Below are 20884 nucleotides of genomic sequence, written 5' to 3' on the forward strand. Positions count from 1 at the left end.
TTAATATAATTAATATTATTAATATACTATATTATTTATATATGGGTCAATATTATTAACATTGTGATTATAATCTAAGTATATATAAAGAATATTGATAGTTATATTAATATGTTAATAAATGTATATTAATCATTAGGATAATGGTGAGAAATAAAGAAGTACTATTAGTAATAACTGTATACTATTATTATATTATGTTAATTTTGTCATTGTTAAATATATAAATGTTTATATATATATAAAGGTTGTTACTATTTATATAATTATTAATAAGTATGAATAGTCATTTTCTAATAAGCAAATTAACACTATACATCTAATAATTATTAATGTAATTGATAAATGTCTAAAAAACTATAAAATTAATTTTAATTGATTTTCCTAAAAAACAATCTACAGCAAGATTTAATTAATCTCTTGAGTGCGGTCTTTCTTTTTGAAAATGAGAATGCTTTTTCATTTATTCAAACTTCAAACAGGTGACAAGATTTAATTAATCTACGTGAGGTCTTTCTTTTTGAAAATGAAAATGCTTTTTCACTTGTTCAAACTTCAAACAAACGGAAAGATTTAATTAATGTGAGTGCGGTCTTTCTCGGAAAGATTTTTGATAATGCAAGGACGGTCTTTTCGTCACTAAATTTACTCCCGTGGTGTATGCAACCAATGCATGTTGATTAATTTTATTTTATTAGTGATATTCTTTCTTACTTTTGCGGAAACTGGGTATTTACCATCATTGTTTATAAGTCAGTGCCTACTTTATTCAAACTTCCACACAGAACTGGATATTTACTATCCAAAAATTCGACGGACTGGACGATTTCGAGACAACTTTATTCCAAGTTCGAATTTCTATGAATTCTAAATTCAAAGTTACAAATGCGTCTATATAAACAATCACAATTTGGTTTTATGAAGCATTGTGATTGTTTGTGTTTCACAGAAGGAAATGATGGATACCTGTTACGTCCCTTCTCTTTTCTGGTGCTGCCACCTACTCCTCCTTTATTCCATTCTCTTTCTCAATCCTTTTGTCTTTTCCACACCCATCGCCCATTTCCCTCACCATCCTCCTCGTCTCACCAATGCTTCCGATCAACACGCTCTGCTTGCATTCAAGTCTGCAATCACATATGATCCCTACCAGTCCTTAGCCACGTCTTGGATGCCAAATGTTTCATTCTGCCAGTGGACGGGCATCATATGCAGCAGGCGCAGGCAGAGAGTCGTTTCCCTAAATGTTTCAAGCATGGCATTACAAGGTACAATCTCTCCCCTTCTCGCCAATCTCTCCTTTCTTAGAGTACTCAGCCTTTGCAATAACAGTTTCCACGGCTACATTCCCTATCAATTGGGAACCCTCTCTCGCTTAAAGATGCTTCGCCTGTCTCTCAATCAACTCCAGGGTTCCATTCCGCCCACTCTCGGTAGCTGCCACAGTTTAAGGAACTTGACTCTCGAGTCTCTCCTATAACAATCTCACAGGAAACATTCCCCCACAACTATGTACTCTCCCCAACCTAGTTTTCATGGCCTTGGGTGTTAACAATTTGATGGGAACAATCCCGGACTGCTTGGGAAACATATCCTCTTTGCAGTTTTTATATTTAGGTCACAACCACCTTCACGGCAATGTTCCTTCCGAATTGGGTATGCTAACCCAGCTCATCGATCTTGTTCTGGCGTTCAACCATCTGACGGGACGCATTCCCTCTTCGTTGTCCAACTGCACCAATCTTGAAGTATTGGTGATATCATTTAACCGATTAGTTGGCCACATTCCGTCGGAATTGTGTACCAAGAAGACCGCCCAGTTAAACCAACTCTATTTGGGTACTAATCCGCTGAGTGGCAGCGTTCCTTCATCCCTCTTCAATTGTACCAAATTACAATTGATTGACTTATCAGAGAACCAGCTCAGCGGAATAGTGCCTTATTGAGTTGGGTAAATTGACACATCTCCGGCGGCTTTACTTGGGCGGCAATTACCTTATTAGCGGCAACACCACGACATGCCCCATTCTTACTGCTCTTAGTAACTGTTCCGATCTACAACTTTTAGACTTATCTGAGAATAACTTCACTGGGAAATTGCCGTTTTCTATAGGTCACCTCTCTACAAAACTCGACATCTTAGAGTTGGGTATCAACGAATTCGCTGGGGAAATACCTCCGGCTATTGGAAATTTAAGTAGCTTAATATTCCTTGGTTTAGGTGGTAATTCTTTTACCGGGTCAATCCCATCTTCAGTTGGTATGCTTCAGAAGTTGGAGAGGTTATATATGGCTTTCAATAATTTACAAGGGAACATCCCAATAGAAATTGGGCAGCTAAAGGGTTTAGCTCTCTTATATATTTTTGGAAATAATTTGTCTGGAAAAATCCTTGATTTTGTGGCCAACTACCAACAATTAAGATATTTAGATCTTAGTTATAACTAGTTATCAGGAAACATACCTGCAAGTGTAGGGAAATGTGTGAACTTACTAGAGCTAGATCTATCGTACAACAAGCTTAGTGGGCACATACCTCCAGAGGTTTCAGGCCTTGCAAATTTAGCCTTCTATTTCAACTTGTCAAACAATTTATTACATGGCCATTTGCCTTTAGAACTAGGAAAGTTCAATAAGCTTCAAGCTATAGATATTTCTGCAAATCAAATAACTGGCTACATTCCAAGTAACCTTGGAAGCTGCCAAGAAGTAGAATATCTGAATCTTTCTCATAACGCACTTGAAGGTCCAATTCCAGTGTCAATCAGTGAACTTCTAAGTCTTCAAGACATAGATCTCTCCTCCAACAATTTGTCAGGGGGAATACCCGTATCACTAGCAAATCTCACATTGCTCCACCACTTGAATTTTTCTTTCAACAAGCTATCAGGAGAAGTCCCTAAAGGTGGAGTTTTCAAAAAGATTGGCGCCACAGCATTTATGGGAAATCTTGGTCTATGTGGACCTTGGGTAAATCTACCACCATGCTATGCTCATAAACATAAAAGTGTTTCGAATCTCAAGAGAGTTATCATACATGTTGTTGTTGTAGCAATTGTTGTATTGTGTTTGTTTCTTGCAATCTTGTGGAGACGGAATTGCAGGAGAAATATTCAGAGAGAGATTGGTCCATCATTAAATGTGGGGCATCGAAGAATCTCCTATGCAGAGCTCGCCATTGCAACAAATGAATTTAGTGATGCAAACTTGTTAGGAATTGGTAGTTTTGGAAAAGTGTACAAAGGGATTTTGAATGATGGCACAATGGTTGCTGTCAAGCTTCTCAATCTACAAAATGAAGGGGCTCAAAAGAGTTTCGATAAAGAGTGCAAAGTTTTGGGTAGAGTTAGACACCGAAATTTGATTCGGGTCATAACTTGTTATTCAGATCTCCAAATCAAAGCTTTGATATTTCCATTAATGCCAAATGGAAGCTTAGAAAAGTGGTTATATCCCGATGATGGAGAACAAAGTGGTTTGAATTTGATTCAAAGGTTGAATATAGCAATAGATGTCGCCCAAGGCATGACATATCTCCATCACCATTGTTTTGTGCAAGTGATTCATTGTGATTTGAAACCCAACAATGTGTTGTTGGGTGAAGATATGACTGCATATTTAATAGACTTTGGCATTGCTACTCTATGTTTTGCAAATAATGAAGATGGGGATATCACTTCCACAAATGCACTCAAAGGATCTACAGCCTACATTCCTCCAGGTATTTACTTAAACTACATACCATATTTTAATTAATCTTGTGATTTTTTTTCTAAATCTTTATTAACCATTGTGAATTAAAAACCTTAAGATGATGATCTATGAATGCAGAATATGGAGTGGGTGGACAAGTCACAACAAATGGTGATGTTTATAGTTATGGAATAGTGCTATTGGAAATGCTCACTGGAAAGAAGCCCACCCATGACATGTTTGTAGAAGGAATGAACTTGCAAAAATGGGTGGGTAGCAGTTTTCCAAACCGACTAATGGATGTGGTGGACTTGGGTTTACTAAGGAGGACGGCGAGTTGTACTGAGGAAGATAATAATCTCAATTGTCTTAGTTCATTAATAAATGTGGGATTGCTTTGCACAAATGAATCTCCTGAAGGACGACCTACTATGACGGTCATTCTAGGCATGCTGCAAAAAATCAGAGACACTTTTTTGAGCCCTGGTGCCATTCCCAAATTGCAATCAAATATAACACATTTATTGGGTAGTACAAGCACTACTCTCAACAACATTTGTGAAGGTCAAAGTTCTTCAACATCTTGATTGCTTGAAGAAATTAATGCTATGTAACAGATCTCAGATCTCATTTATGACATAGGAGGTATGGACTGTGAAGGAGATTTGGTTCTCCTTAATTGCCTGTGTGTGGTTTCAATGTTTTTCGCCACTATTATGGCAGGGACGAGGCCATGGACAGCCGTAGGGGCACCAGGACTGGTGTTGTAACTGAATCTTGTAAGACTGGTGTTGTAACTGAATCTTGTAAGCCTGAAATTTCAAAACTTCTCTTAGACAAACTTGTATTAAAAAAAAGATTCACTTGCAAAAACCTGCTTGTCAGCTTAATATAAACCTGCACTTGCAAAAAGTTTTATTCCTTATCAAATGTGTAGTCTGTCCAACTGTAGGTTGTCAATATTTCTGGTCATTTCAAATTGGGTCGGTATACTTCTATTGAAGCTGTAGGTACAGTTGTAGAGACTGCTTTGTTGACTGAGATTTCAAACAAGGATCATAACATTATTGATGAACTTCATGTCATGGAAAATGAAGCATTTAAAAAAAAACGCAGATTTATTCAGACAGCGAGTTTTAAATGAACATTCTGAACAAATGGAGTAGGAATTTAAAAACCCGCGACATGGGTTTTTTTTGCGGAGCCATCCCAATTGTCTTCATACCGGGCAGATTCGAAAAATTGCACACCATTTGAGGGATTTTGCTGGTTCTTCCAAGAGGCGATACAGAAGCCAAACGTAAAGTGATTTGGAAATGAAGCCAGAAAAAGATTTCGATGCTAAAAGGAAAACCTCATGGGAATAAGCATATTTTCGATCTCACCTTTATTTTCCACGGCAATGCATGCTACAGGTGACATATAAAAAAATTGCAGACTTTCTCCATTAAAATATGGGAGACCACCCATTTCATTTGCCAAGGCCGCGAATTGAACAGAGGCAGGGAATTTTATTTTTATATACTTCTAGTTCTCTGTCGAAAACCATCATGATCAACTCAAGGAGATGACAGTTGAGTGGGTGTTCCATTTCCTCTTCTAATCCTAAAATCTGCCAGAGTGTGTTTCTTCCGTAATACCATAAAATCCAGAGATCTTGGGACTCTGTTTGAAGCCAAAATTGTCTGCTCAACAAGCTCCATTCTCATTTTTCTCTCCATTATGTAAAATCTACGAGCTCTATATACGAGTCTCCATACAGCATTTCATTTTTGTTTCTATCTGAACAGTCTTTTTTATTACAGATCCAATCTGCTGGGATCCTAAAACAATGATGCTGATCCTTAATGGATGTGATACCGAAAATTCATGTATCTGATATTTATATTTCCTTAATATAATACATATCGTTTTTCTCTCTGAAAAAAGTCGGTCTTGCGGAATTTGGGCAATTGTTACATAAGATGCTACAGGTTGTAAAGCCTTCCTCGAACTATGATCACAATGCTTGTACATTTTTTTTTGGGAGAGGATGAGGATGTAACAAAAATGGTGATTGTTGTTAAATGTGAAGTCGAATTGAAATTTTCTGCGTCACTTTGCTGTGCTTACGCCGAAAGTTATGGCTGTTTGCAGCCGAACCTACTACACATAAATTTTACATCTAGCTAAGTCTTATTCTTATTCTTGTCAGCTCTATGAGCATCTATAAAGCAAGCCATGTGCTCATCTATAAAGCAAGCCCAAGGCCAGGCCTTTCAGTAATGAAAAACTTATATTGTGTGTTCTCCATTCTTATTTGTGATCTCTGTCTTGTTCTCCATTTGTCTGTGCTCCTCTGCTGTGTCTCTCTGTGCTTCTACCTCTGATCTCATCAACTGGTATCAGAGCTAACATAATGGCTGTGAGGGATCGAACCCTGTCCACAAAACTTTCTGTCTGCTGGCTTCCACAGGGTATAACCCGGTATTCTTCTAATTTCACCCACCTGTAAGGAACAGTTGACACCCCTCCTTCCAATTCAGGGAAGCGATGTACCTCTGGTCTCGGATGTCGCTGTCTACAAATTTGGTGTGATTCTGTGCTGGGAACTTTTCCATCACGGGGAACAAAAGCCTGCAATATTTTTTCGGCAACGAGGGCGCAGAGTCTACCAAGTGTCAGAGGCTATTCGCAATGGCTCCTGGCCGAGCATTGGGAATTAGGGACCGCAGACGCCTGGGAAGAGCTGGAAGAGTCGTTCATGATAATGAAATGTTCGAGGGCCATTGATTTGGAACGCGAAATTGAGGCGACAAGCCTTAAATTTTAGAGCTCGAGCACAAATGATCGGCACCTCGAGAGCCATTTGGATTCGTTTTAAGTTATTGTCGTAAGGGTTCTTTTAACTTGTATTAAGGAAGTGGAAAATGTCGTTTTTTTTTTTTTTGGAAGTTTGGAATTTTAACATAAAGCAAAGAAAAAATTATTTAAATAAATAAATAAAGGAAAAAAGTCATAGCTTAAATCTATTTTACTCCCGAATTTATCAAGCTCCGAGAGGTATCAAATTTTTTGAGGTGCAAATCTCTCTTTTGAGTTAAAAATTAACGAAAGGTTTGCATCTCGAGAGATTTGATCCCTCTCGGCGTTTATAGATTCGGGGTTAAGAAGGATCTAGATGGGTTTAGTAGTGCGGCCATACAAAATTTGTTGAACATATAATCATTTTGATCATTTTAAGTATGTTAAATATGTTTAATAATAATTTGGTCAATTTAACTTTAACTTTGCTTAGTTACCTCAGTTTTTTGAGATGAGAGAGACTTTTAGTAACTTGAATGATAAAATAAAAATTTAAAGTGCAAAGTGACAATGTAACAATGTTGAATCATAGAAAATGTGAATAATAAGAATATAGTGAATTACAAACAATCTTCATTTTTGATCAATCTGAAACTATTTTCTTTTACTATTCTTATTATCACACCTATTAGTTATTCTCTATTACTGCGTTTGAATGCAAAGTGATTAACAATGTTGAATGATGGAAAATGAAAATAATAAGAATGTAGCCAATTACAAATAGTTTACAGTGTTAAGAAGAAGACATTTCAGGTAAGTGAACATTTTATGTAGGATGAAAAATCAAGTATTGTGTTTATCGTTGAATTGTTGTAACAATGAAGTCAATTCACGCCATGAATAATGTTTATGTGCACACACAATGAGAGAGAGTTTGTATGTTTTGGGGGTGAGATAGAGATATAGATGGAGGGGGGGAGAGAAGGAAGAAGAGAGAGGCAAATACAGGGAGGGATGAAGAGATATAGATATGGAGAGAGTGTGTGTATGTTTGGGGGGTGAGATAAAGAGATAAAGGAGAGGCAATGGGAGATATAGATATAGATGGAGGGGGAAGAGACGTGCTTACACTGAAATCAATGCACACTATTAATCTAATTACTTTGAAATTAATGTACATCATACATCTAGTTGCATCAAATCATAAATAAACATCTACACTGAAATCAATGCATCTAGTGCAAACAATCAAATAGGATTAGAAATCAACATCTACACTAAAATCAATGCTTCTAGTGCAAGCAATCAAAGAGGATTATGAAATCAATATCTACATTGAAACCAATGCATCAAGTGTAATGAATCAAATAGGAGTAGAAATCAACATCATCACTCAAATTAATGCATCTAGTGTAAGGTATTAAATAGGATTAGGAATCGACATCTACATTGAAATCAATGCATCTAGTGCAAGCGATCATATATGATTATAAATCAATATCTACACTAAAACCAATGCATCCAGTGCAAGTAATCGAATAGGAGTAGAAATCAACATCTACACTGAAATCAATGCATTTAGTATAAGGTATTAAATAGGATTGGAAATCGACATCTACACTAAAATCAATGCATATAGGGCAAACGATCAAATACGATTATGATCCAGATTTAAGCAGGAACGCAACAAATTACAGAGATAACCATATACACAAAGATGCAGCGGAAATAATACTTCATTTCATTAATGGAAAACACTGACATATGCTTACAAACAGAAATGGCAATAAACTAGCTAGGGCGATGGTAGCTTATCTCTGAGAAGAGATGTGATGGCTACATGCCTCTGAACTGTTCTGAACTGTATTACAATGAGGCTCGAAGGCCTATTTATTGTTGAGAAACAATGGAAAACCCTTCACATACCGAAACCTAACCCTAGAAGATGAAACGCCAAATTGTGGGTCCCGTTTGGGTAAATTGGTACATCAATTTCCCGGGGTCGTAACTTTGGCATACGATCTCCGTTTGACGCGTACGATAGCTCGTTAGAAAGATCTATCCGAGTACTACCACTTTGGGGGGCAACATAAGGCTCGGTTGCCCCAGAATTCCAAAAAAACGTCGTTTAGGGCCTCAAAACGGCTCCGGAAGTTCAGGACCCGAAAAACTGCTAAAAATAGTAAACTGTGCTACAATTAAGGAAACTGAAAATTCTGAGAAAGACAATGGTGGGGGTCCAGGTGGACCTGGCAGGTGGCCACCAATATCCACCTGGATCATTCCTCCCCCCTTAGGAAGCAATGGTCCCCATTGCGTTGAACTCCTCCATGAGATGAGGAAACCTCTGCTGAACTTGTTCCCTGGTGAGCCACTTGCCCTGCTGAAGGAGTTGGCCTGCTTTGACAACTCGATACAGTTGGATATGCTGTTGGCGAGTGTTCTTGATCTGTGTGTCCATGATCCGATCAGTTGCAGCTTGTTCCATGCAATCTGGATTTAATTCTGTGGGTTTGAGCTGTTCTGCAATGTCGGATGTGTCTAGCAATGGTGGAAAGTATGGCCGAAGGCAGTCCACATTGAACACTGGGTGCAGGCCAAGGAATGGGGGAATGCTGAGCTCAAATGCATTGTCTCCCATAGCCTTAGTAATGGTGTAAGGACCATATCGAAGTGGTCTCAATTTCCGATAGGCTCCAGTAAGGCGTTCCTTTTGCAAATGCAACCAGACTTTGTCGCCCACCTGAAACTTGTGTGGCACCCGGTGTTGATCATGTCGCTGCTTGTACTTGGCATTTGATTTCTCAAGAATGTCATGGACCTGCTGGCGAATATGTTGGATGCGCTCAATGAAGCTGGTGGCCTTATCTGTTTCGGACTGGACATGAGCTGAATTCATGTGAGTAGCTGCAAGTGGCATGGCCACATCAATGGGGCATAGTGGCTGGAATCCTAAACCCACCTGAAAAGGGCTATGGCCAGTGGAGCTGTGAAGAGCTCGGTTGTAGCTATGCTGAACATAGGGGAGGCTCTCGTCCCATGTGCGTGGATGCTTTGAGTTATACATGCGCAGAATGTGCACAATCATCCTGTTGACAACCTCTGTCTGGCCATCAGTTTGAGGATGGAAGGCTGTGGACTTCGTGAGTTTGGTGTCCAGCATTGACCAGAGACTGGACCAAAATGTGCTGAGAAACCGACTGTCCCGATCTGAGATGATAGACTGTGGGATCCCAAAGTGCACCCACACTCGTTCAAAGAAGAGTTTAGCAGTGGCTTCTGCTGTGATATTCTTCTTGCAGGCCATCATAATGGCCATCTTTGAGAACCTGTCGACGACCACAAAAACACAGTCATTTCCATGCTTAGTGGAAGGAAGGCCTGACATGTAATCCATGGAGATGGATTCCCAAGGTCGACTAGGGGTAGGCAACGGGGTATAGAGGCCTTGCTTCTTAATGGTCGGTTTGGCAATGGCACAGGCAGTACATGATCGGATGTACTTCCCAACATCCTGTCGAAGATTCGGCCAATAGAAATAGTTTTGCAGTACTGCCACTGTTTTCTCGACCCCGAAATGCCCAGCAGCCCGACTGCAGTGTGCTTCCCAAATCATCTTGGCACGCTCGCTTGAAGGAACACAAAGGTGACCGAGGTGGCATAATAGGGCATCCTGGAGGTGAAAATCTGCAACCTGCCGACCCTCCAAGAGTGTCTGGTATGTGTGGCCGAATTCTGGGTCGCTTTTGTAGAGAAGTGGCCAATCAGAAGTCTCGTGCCCGCAAGAGTTGAGCACGGTGGTTAGCGCCATGATCGGTGGTCGACTGAGGCAATCTGCAACATTATTGGTGCTGCCCTTTTTATACTTGATATTCAAGTGAAACTGTTGCAGGTATGTAGACCACTTCTGATGGCGATCATTCTGCAATTTCCTTTGGGTCTGTATGAATTGCAGAGGTCGGTGGTCTGTGTGGATGACCGTTTCCTTCCCCAAAATGTAATGCTTCCATTGTCGGCAGGCCTGTACAATGGAATACATCTCTTTATCATAAGTGGGGTACTTCCGGACTGTGTTTGAAAGTGTTTCACTGTGATATGCCACTGGATGTCCATGTTGAGTAAGGACTGCCCCAATAGCATAGTCAGAGGCATCTGTCTCGACCTCAAATGGTTGTTGTAAATCTGGTAACGCGAGCACTGGTGCCGTGCAGAGGCGATCCTTCAACTCCTTGAATGCCTTCTGTTGAGATTCAGACCAAAAGAATTTTGCTTTCGCCCCGCCCTTGGTGACTTGACTCAAGGGCCAAGAAATATGAGAAAATCCCAACACAAACCTGCGGTAGAAGTTGGCAAGACCTAGAAAGCTGCGGAGCTCTGTTAGAGTGGTTGGAGAGGGCCAATCCCGAATGACTTGGACCTTGGCTGGATCGACATGCACCCCCTGTTCATCAATGATGTATCCCAGATACTGGACCTTGGTCATGCCAAAAGTGCATTTCTCCAAATTGGCACATAGCTTGTGTTGCCGCAGTGTTTGGAGAACCTGTCGGATGTGGTGGAGGTGCTCTTCCCAACTCTGGCTGAAGATCAGAATGTCATCAAAGTATACTACTACAAAGGAGTTGGTGAATGGCCGCAAGATGTCATCCATTAGCCTCATAAAGGTTGCAGGAGCATTCGTCAATCCGAAAGGCATGACCAACCATTCGAAGAGGCCCTCCTTGGATTTGAAGGCAGTCTTCCACACATCTGAGGGTTCAATTGGTACCTGGTGATATCCTGACTTCAGATCGATCTTGCTGAAATATTTCGCCCCCTTTAGTTGGTCTAGGAGGTCATCAATCCGCGGGATCGGGTACCTATTACGGACAGTGATCTTGTTCAGCGCCCGATAGTCAATACAGAGTCTCCACGTCCCATCCTTCTTCTGTACCAACACTATCGGGCTCCCACAGGGCGAAGAACTCGGACGGATGTGACCTTTCTGTAGGAGCTCCTGAATCTGCCTCTTGATTTCATTGTTCTCCAGAACGGAGCGCCGATAAATTGGTCCATTGGGTAGCGGTGCACCTGGGGTCAGATCAATGGAGTGCTTGACTTGACAGTGCAGAGGAACCCCTGCCGGGGAGGTGAAGATGTCTTTGTACTCCTCCACAATCTTGTCCATTTGTAGCTGCCGTGCAGAGGGACCTCGTTTGGAGGCCGCGGCCACTGTCTTCTTCTTCCCTTGAGGGTGTATCATCAGGAAAACAAATTTCCTGGTTTTGGAAATGATCTTACTGCATTGTTTTGCAGTAATCAAAGAGATGGCGGCAGGTGGTGGTACCTCTGGTATCCTGAACAACTTATTTCCCAATGTAATAATAACAGCACGGGGCCTTGATTCATACACAGCATGTCGCTTCCACAAGTATGGTTGTCCTAGTAATACATCACAAACTTCAAGGGGAGCAATGTCACACAATACCTCATCCGTGAAGGGCTTGATGTTGTATGGAAGGCGACACTGCTGGCTCACGCGAAGATCTCGCCCTTGGTAAAGCCACCCAATGGTGTATGGTTGTGGATGTGCTGTGGTCGGTAAGCCCAACCGCTTCACGACCTCTGCCGAAATGAGGTTCTTTTGACTCCCGCTATCAACAATGAACTGTATCGGGGAGCCCTTGACCCACATCTGGGAGTGGAAGAGACGCTCCTCCTCCTCTGGATCTTTGGGTTCATTTTTCTGGATCTTTGCGGTAGCAACAGTGGCGCTGGGATCCGCATCAATGATCTGCTTCCCTTTTTCATACCCCTTATCGGGTTCTGACTCAGAGTCGGAACATGCATCTGATTCTGAAACCTTTAGCTCAGCCACCAGTGACTGTTTGGCCCGACACTCACTTGTGTTGTGAGTGGAGCTCTTATGGAACTCGCACCATTTTCCAGTGTCCTTTCTCGGCTTCGCGGCGTTGCTCTTTGCTTGCAGCTTCAGCTGGTTGTCTTGGGCTGTCCCGCCTTGGCTTTGTCCTTTGTTCTGTGGTTTAGGGGCACCTTTCCCCTGCTTTGGATTCGCAGATCCAAAGTCTCGCTTCTTTTGTTTAAACTTCTGCTCGACTTTGACGGCATACTGGTATGCTGCGCCGAGCGAGGGGATGTTTAGGAACTGTATTTCTTCCTGGATGTACTTGTGTAGGCAGCCACGGTATTTGAGTATCAAATGTTGCTCCGAATCCTTGATACCCAACTTTGTGCGAAGGGTATGGAAAAGATTGGTGAACTCCGGCACATCTTGGTCCCTTCCCTGCCGCAGCGTGGTCCACTTTATGTATTCATCCTCATAGCTTCCGACAAGGTAGTACTGCTCCTTGATGGCATCCCGGAACGAATCCCAGGTGGGTGCGGCTGAAAATAGTGAGCCAGTACTTTCATCCTTCTGCTCGCAGTAGGTTTCCCACCAGTCCTTGACGTGGGGGGCTGCTTTGAGAAGAGCAAAAGCAATCTTTTCCCGACTCGAAAATTCATGAACAGAAAAATAACCCTCTAGCAGATTTAACCATTTATCTACGGCATCGGCATCTATCTGACCCTCGAATATGGGGATTTCAAAATTAACTTGTACCTTAAAGGGTGTGGCGTTTCCAGAGGAGCTGCTGGAAGCCGATGCGCCGCTTTTGGGTAGCCGCTGAAGGATCTGCGCAAAGCTGTCCATCATCGCGTTCCGTTGTCGCTCGAGCGCTTCTTCGAGCAAGATTTTGATGGGATCTCCTGCCCCCTCGTCTTTCTTCTCGTCCGCCATGGGAGGCCGTCGGGATTTGCGAGGCTGGTCTTGCAAAGGTTCAACCAGTTCAAGCCCTAACTCCTTATATCCCGACCTTGTTGGGGACATGCAAAGAAAAACAGAGAAAAAGCAGACCGCTCTGATACCACTGATCCAGATTTAAGCAGGAACGCAATAAATTACAGAGATAACCATATACACAAAGATGCAGCGGAAATAATACTTCATTTCATTAATGGAAAATACTGACATATGCTTACAAACAGAAATGGCAATAAACTAGCTAGGGCGATGGTAGCTTATCTCTGAGAAGAGATGTGATGGCTACATGCCTCTGAACTGTATTACAATGAGGCGCGAAGGCCTATTTATTGTTGAGAAACAATGGAAAACCCTTCACATACCGAAACCTAACCCTAGAAGATGAAACGCCAAATTGTGGGCCCCGTTTGGGTTAATTGGTACATCAATTTCCCGGGGTCGTAACTTTGGCATACGATCTCCGTTTGACGCGTACGATAGCTCGTTAGAAAGATCTATTCGAGTACTACCACTTTGGGGGGCAACATAAGGCTCGATCACCCCAGAATTCCAAAAAAACGTCGTTTAGGGCCTCAAAATGGCTCCGGAAGTTCAGGACCCGAAAAACTGCTAAAAATAGTAAACTGTGCTACAATTAAGGAAACTGAAAATGCTGAGAAAGACAATGGTGGGGGTCCAGGTGGACCTGGCAGGTGGCCACCAATATCCACCTGGATCAGATTAGAAATCAATATCTACATTGAAACCAATGCATCTAGTGCAAGCAATCAAATAGGAGTATAAATCAACATCTACACTGAAATCAATGCAAATTCTATGTCTATCTCCCTCCCTCTCTCCTTCTCTTCCTCCCCCTCCCTCTCTACCCCGTCTCTCTCTCCCCACCTCTCTCTCCCTTTCTTTATCTTTCTCTTCTTCCCTCTCCCTTACTCCATCTATATCGATATCTCCCTCCATCTCTTTGTATTTGTCTCTCTATCTCAACCCCATAAACACATGTCACGTTATCTCTCTCTCTCTCTCCCTCCCTTTTTTTGTCTCTCTCTTCTTCCCTCTTGACCCCTCCATTTATATCTCTATCTCCCTTTGTCTCTCCTTCTTTATCTCTCTATATTATTCCGCATACACTCTTTCTCTGTCCATATCTATCTATCTATGTATCTCTCCCTCTTCTTCTCCCTCTCTATCTCTCTCTCTCTCTCTCTCTCTCAGCCCACAAACATACACACTCTCTCTCCATATCTATCTATCTATCTCTATCTCTCTCCCTCCCTCTTCCTCTCTCTCTCTCCCTCTCTCTTTCTCTCTCTTCCCCTTTTAGTTTGCACTCTTGTCTCCTTGTTCTCTTTTGGTTGTTACCCTTGGATCTTAGTCCCGTGGGATCTCTTGTATTGACCATTTGGTTCTAGGGTGGTACTACTTGGGAAACCCTAACTTTGGGTGCGTGGTCCCACTCCTTTGCCCACACATACTACTCCCTTTCCATTCACTATACCCCCATTCATCATTTCTCCCACCTCGGTTCACATTCCCATTTTGGGTCCACATAGGGCTAGCCTCCCTCTCCCCTTGCTCACACCTTAATTCAGGCCTAGAATGATGCCACAGAGGTTGAAGCAACTAAAAAAGAAGAAAAAGCATAATTGGCCACATTTAACAGGAAATTGTACCACAAAATGCAAAAGATGGCCAGCACAAAAATAGTTAGCACGTCGGAAAAAAACAACACATGAGCCCTACCCCATCCATGGCCATCACCCTAGTTCCATAGGCCCTAGATGAGCCTCCTCTATTATTCAGGAACCCATGATTGTCCCAACCCCTGGAGGGCAATGAACTGCCTTGCCTTAAAGGGGGTAATCGTTGCTATATTATACACATCATGCTCTTGTCCTTTGAGCCCCGGACAGTTAATTAAAGAAAATTCATAAAAGGTAAAAGGAATATAAAGAAGGTTGCAAAAATCAAGGTTGGGGAACCTCATGTACCATGACTACTCCCTCCTATACATTATATACCAGGCATGGGCTTCCCCTTATCTAGCTACCCCTATGCCCCATTATGTGGCCCAAGGTTGCCCCTCTCATTCGCTATTCCATATCACCTATTTGTCACTTGCCACCCCCATTAGAAGGATGTACCTTGGACATACTATCCCCTCTAAGGGCTGAAACCATGTAATAAAGTACTTGGCTAACCCCCTTTGGAGCTTGGAGACACTAGCACATGCCAAAGGCCACTACAAAAGGGCATGCCATTATGAAGTGCCCACTTTTCTATACATGATTTGTAAGCTCTTTTACCTGATTATTCTAAGGATTGATTGTATTGGAAGCCTAGGGGATACATCAAATCTTATGCAGGATTGCTGGTGGTTTTTGTTTGGGTTTGGCTTCCTTATATGGGATCCTGACCCCCAAAGGTCCACATTGGCACATGTAGGGTGTGCATAGAGATCCATGGGCCTCCATAGCAACAAAAAACACTCCACAGATCTTCATGGATGTTCACAGACTACTAACGATCCATTTTTGGGATGATGGTGACATGATTGGTACACTATGCCCAACAGCCCCCACAGGAGCCCCACACTCTTGGTAGGTGTCCCAACACTTGTACGATGTTATGGTAGCATTCATTCCACCACTTGGACCATTGTGGAGGATCTACAGGCATCTCTGATTCATATGGAGACCCATGGAGTCATTGATGTGTCTTTAGACCCATTGAGAGCATGACATGTCTTCTACTTAGAAAGCAAGGGGCCACCCCCTTGCCCATCATATTATGAGGAATTTATTCCTCAATATGGCACTTCAAGATGTTATTGAGCCTTTGGAGGGCCTTACGACATGCACACATCATTATTTGGCCCCTTGTGTTGGGCATGGAATCCCCCCACAACATGTTTTGGGGCTCAAAGCCCAAGTTTTGAGGAATATTATTGTAAAGCTCCGCGAATTGTGGGTGCAGAGCGCGGATTGTATGTTAGAGTCATAGGGTCGTCCGCCCTAAGTTTTGAATGTAGTGTCGGCCTACCCACGGTCCACAAACAATGGGATTGTATAAATAGAGCGAGGCTCTAAGTTGTAAAGTAGAGAAGAAAATAAGAATTGAATGAATGGATGGAATCTGATGGTTAGCGAAGTGTAGAGGAAAAGTATAAGTGTCTTGGGTCGTAGTAGTAGGAAGAGGCTCTGTAGCTGAGTGCGCAGAGGCCTAGTAGAGTCTACAGCTGAGTGCGCGGACCCCTGCAGCTAAGTGCACAACGTAGAGTCAAGTCTGTAACTAAAGGAAGAGAATAATAAAGAGAAGTTCTGTTACCAATTCTGTGTATCTATTCTAAGTTATTACATGTTTTATGTTATTTGCAATTATATTGTTTAGTTATCGCCCGTACTTGTATTGTGAATATCGTTAAGTATAACTGAAAGCATACAAGTAAGTTAAGTAAATCAACTAATATCAGACGGTGAGTAGGGACTTGGGTAATAACACTGTTCGGCCCTTGAATAGGGCTACGCGAAGGCAGCATCTCAGGCTGCAAGGTACGAGTAAGTGCGCTTAGCGACGTGCGCACTGGATCAAACTGTGGACCACTTGAAATCATCATACATCCCTAGGGTAAGTGTGCTTAGCGACGTGCGTGCTGGATCAAACCGTGGACCACTTGAAATCATCATACATCCCTAGGGTACGAAAACTTGGTTCTAGCACCCTCCCATACTACTTCGGGTGAGACCTTAGTCTGCGCTCCACAGACTGTTGCCGAAAGGGCCAGTAGTACTGAGATTTGTTTGGCTAAATCACTTCTGAACCTGGGTTAGGCCCCACTAAGCCAACAAATGGTTTCGTTGCCGGGACTGGGATCTGCATAAGGGATGTCTGATGTCGTGTCACTAGAATTCGACCACGAAAGAAATTGAAAAGTGGTTGGACAAAAAAATTCACGAGTTCGCGGTGCAGGAAAATAGGAATCTGCAAGTATCAAAGGAACAGTGGTTAGAGCGCTATGTGTATACAGAAATCCACGAGATTTTCTTTGCATCCTTCCCTTCTGAGTTGTATTAGTGGATCGCAAAGCTAGCAGACATTTAAGGGAGTTGTAGGCTCGACAAACCAATCGTGTGGACTTCGGAATTGGTGCGCAGACTAGATGCATCGGAAGATAAGATCGCGCGCGCTATGGACCATTCGCTTGATCGGATTATAGGAGGGTTCATCACCGAGTTCGCGATAGACACATCAATCAGCTACATCGAGGTAGAACGACGTTTCCTCAAAGGACCACGAGGTAAGTACATTAAATCTTTGAATACCTGGATTAAAATACTACTGTGCGAAACGCGGGCTATGCGAATAAATTAAGGTTTGGGACTACGCAAAGTGGGAAGATCTATAGAAACAGAAGTAGCAAAGAATTAGAGACTAGTCCCTTGATTTCACCCTCGCGAGAGAGTGAGGAGGAGCTTGCGAAAGTTTCTCCAAGAAGTGCTATCAGTCTGATAAGGCAGCGAATTCCGCGCATACCACCCCCACCTACACCACCACCGGTTTCACCATCATCACTTCCATCTCCGCCCACACCACCTCCGCCACCCACCCAGTTCAGTATGGCGACTGCAATAAAATTACTGGTATTCAGAGGAGTAGGAAATGAAGATCCAGACCAATTTTGGTTCGTGGTAAAGGTAGTATAGGAAGTTCACGGAGTCGCGGATGACAACATAATGAAGGCAACATTGGTGAGCATGTTGCAGGACCACGCACTGACGTGGTACATTAAAGACTCTAATAACAATCCAAACACAGGGATCGCAAAAATCCAAGCCGTGCTGAATAGGGAGTTTAGCAAGCCAAAATCAGAGACACAATCGATTATTGGGGTCAACGAGATCGTGATGCTTCCAGGCGAGACTCCCTGGGAATTGGATCAGAGGTTGAAGGGAATGATTCACGAAGCCAACATGACCTTGACGGATGCATAGCACTGCGTATGGTTTGTAGCATCCCTAACGTCGCATCTGAGGACAACGCTGTCGTAGCAGAAGTTATCCACCCAGGCCGAAGCATTGGAGATTGCAATGAGACTACACGAAACCCCTATACAAGATCCTGGCCTAGGAGTTCAACAAATCCACGCACAACTGAAAAATTTATGTCTGGAAATGCAGAGTCTAAAACAGGACAGGACAACTCACCCCAAGGTGTGTGAGGAGGTATGGTGCATCAAATGCAAGGGATAGGGACCTGACAAAGATCACTGTCTAGGCTTCGCGACCTATTTGGCGGCAGGAGGGTCGATGCCATTAAGACCGGAGGCACAAGCAGGGCCAAGCACGGCGCCTGCATTATGGTTTGTGATCTGTCAAATAGGAGGAAAACATGCTACTGACAATTTTCATCTCTTACAGAAGTATACGCAGACGTCCCAACAATTGTTCTATAATTTTTGCAGGTTGGTAGGCCATGATGAGCGCACCTGCAGAAGTTATGAGCTAATGATGGATCAAACCCCTACCTATAGGGTGCAGACTGAAACATGAGCCCTCGATCAAAATGCACGAATGGTGCGCGCTCGATTTCAGGGGCGCGACCGAGGTCGACGTGGAATGGGCCCAGGAAGAGGTCACAGACCACTGATTTGTTACAATTGCAGAGGGTCGCGACACTATGCTCGTGATTGTAAAAATCTGACAAGAGCATCATGTTTATATTTTACTCAGTTCGACCATGAGATAGAGGATTTCCCTACCCTGATAGCGAGGTTGCGCGATAAGGGAATAATCCAGCCTCCCCCAACTCAGAATCTACAAATGATGAGGGCTGAGCCGCGTGAAGAGGATCCAAATGTGAACATTGTGCTTCGGAGTAGTATCACAACAAGAGATGACAAAGGTAAGTAGCCTGAAGAAAGTGTGTGGGTTCGCAAGGCTCCTACAAAGGAACCTGAATTTGATTTGGAGTGCACGAAGGAGACATTCATGGAAGCTAAGAAGAGCTTCACGGAGGCCTCCACTTCGGGTAGTAAGGATCAACTAGAACTGGATATGGATCCTTCAATGCTCACTACCTTTCTGGAGACATGTATGAAGCTGCTGCATGATAGCAGGGCTATGAATGGACTGCAGGAACTTATCACTAGGTGTGATGGGTTAGGAGAGCCATGCATAGTACAAAAGCTTGGAAAACATATATCACGAACAAGAAGGGAAATGAGGTTGACTGCGCAAATCGAAGAGTATGAAATGGATCAAGTAATTCTGGATCTAGGATCGGACACGAATGTACTACCAAAGCAGACATGGGAATGCATGGGCAGTCCCGCGTTGCAATGGTCTCCTATTCAATTGCAAATGGCGAACCAACAGAAGATCTTACCCATGGGAAGATTGCAAGGAGTAACGGTTGATATTGAAGGCGCGTGTTAGTGTCAGTCTTTGCAGCCTTCCTCCAGTGATCAAACATGCTCTTACAAAGTGATTTTAAGGTGTCAATGTCAAATTTTGTCATTTCAGTGAGTCTTCAAGCAAAATTTGGTCACTAGGCATTAGGTTTAGGGTTTGATTTTACCCTTGTCAAAGTTGTCCAAATGTCAGTCCATGTCACCGTTCATCTGAGTGTACCATCATTCAAAGAGTTGCCATCATCATGTCAGGTTCCAATGGGTCATTTTACACCTTGTTCATGCTTCAGTTGCGCCTAGGTAATGTCATTTCCCTCTCCTAGGGTTTTGAAAGCAATTTCTCTTGGACGGTCAAATCATCAGCAAAACTTGTATCCTAATGTTCATACACCTTCCCCTATCCTTAAAATACCTTATCAAACACTTCCCATCACTGACACTACCCAAATTCCTCATTTTCGCGCAAACCCTAGTTTCTTGCTACAACCTGGCAGTTTTCTAGGTTGGGCCCGTGTTTTGCCTTTTTGGACCCCTTCCCCTCACTCAATTTCAGAGATTCCACTTTCCCCTACTTCCTAACATCCCTCCCTACTTCCCAAAATTTCCTCAAGAATTTAGAATCTCCCTATCCCCTTCATTTCGCTTCATTTCGACAAATCCCTTGTTCCACACATCAGGGTAGGTTTCACTCAAATGCGGTTTCTGAGCAATAAAGGATGAATTTGGGAAAACTGAGAGAGGGTTTTGTCCAAAACATGCCAAGGAAGGAAAACCTCCTTCACCTTTTACACAGGTGTCATGGTTTTGGAGAAATCTCAAAAATATAGCTGCCTCGGGAGAAGTGATGCACCTCTGAAGTGACCTTGGGAAAATCAAATTTTCTCCTAGCTTAGTTGACCAAATGACTTTTTTGATGAGTCAAATGATAACTAGACACAAATATCTTTCCAATGAGCTACCATGAGCTCAATGTGGAGTTGAGGAAGGAATTCAAAAGTTGATTGTAACAGCACTCTGCCTTTAGGCAACCTCATTTGGCACATTTTGACCAGTCTTGGGAGATTTGACTTCTGACAGGGAAAATGAACTCAAAATTGAAAACTTCCAGTTGAGTTGGAAAGTAGACTTAAATACCTTTCCAACGCGCTATCTTGAGCCCAATTTTGACACCAGGAAGGCCTCCAAAAGCCTCCTGAAAA

At 42.7% G+C, this 20884-nt stretch overlaps 1 protein-coding gene across 1 annotated transcript; it reads left to right on the forward strand.

Moving 5' to 3' along the window:
- The first annotated feature begins 1491 nt into the window (after positions 1–1491).
- On the forward strand, positions 1492–5376 carry LOC149174083 (putative receptor-like protein kinase At3g47110). The gene is made up of 2 exons (XM_089422527.1): positions 1492–3721; positions 3832–5376. Exons 1-2 carry the CDS (start codon positions 2941–2943, stop codon positions 4278–4280), a joined length of 1230 nt encoding a protein of 409 aa, XP_089278653.1. The 5' UTR covers positions 1492–2940; the 3' UTR covers positions 4281–5376.
- The last annotated feature ends 15508 nt before the right edge of the window (positions 5377–20884 follow it).

This window comes from Pinus tabuliformis, chromosome 4_1 (assembly GCF_031772625.1).
Source record: "Pinus tabuliformis cultivar Carrire ecotype Pingquan chromosome 4_1, CPIR1, whole genome shotgun sequence".
Taxonomy (NCBI): domain Eukaryota; kingdom Viridiplantae; phylum Streptophyta; class Pinopsida; order Pinales; family Pinaceae; genus Pinus; species Pinus tabuliformis.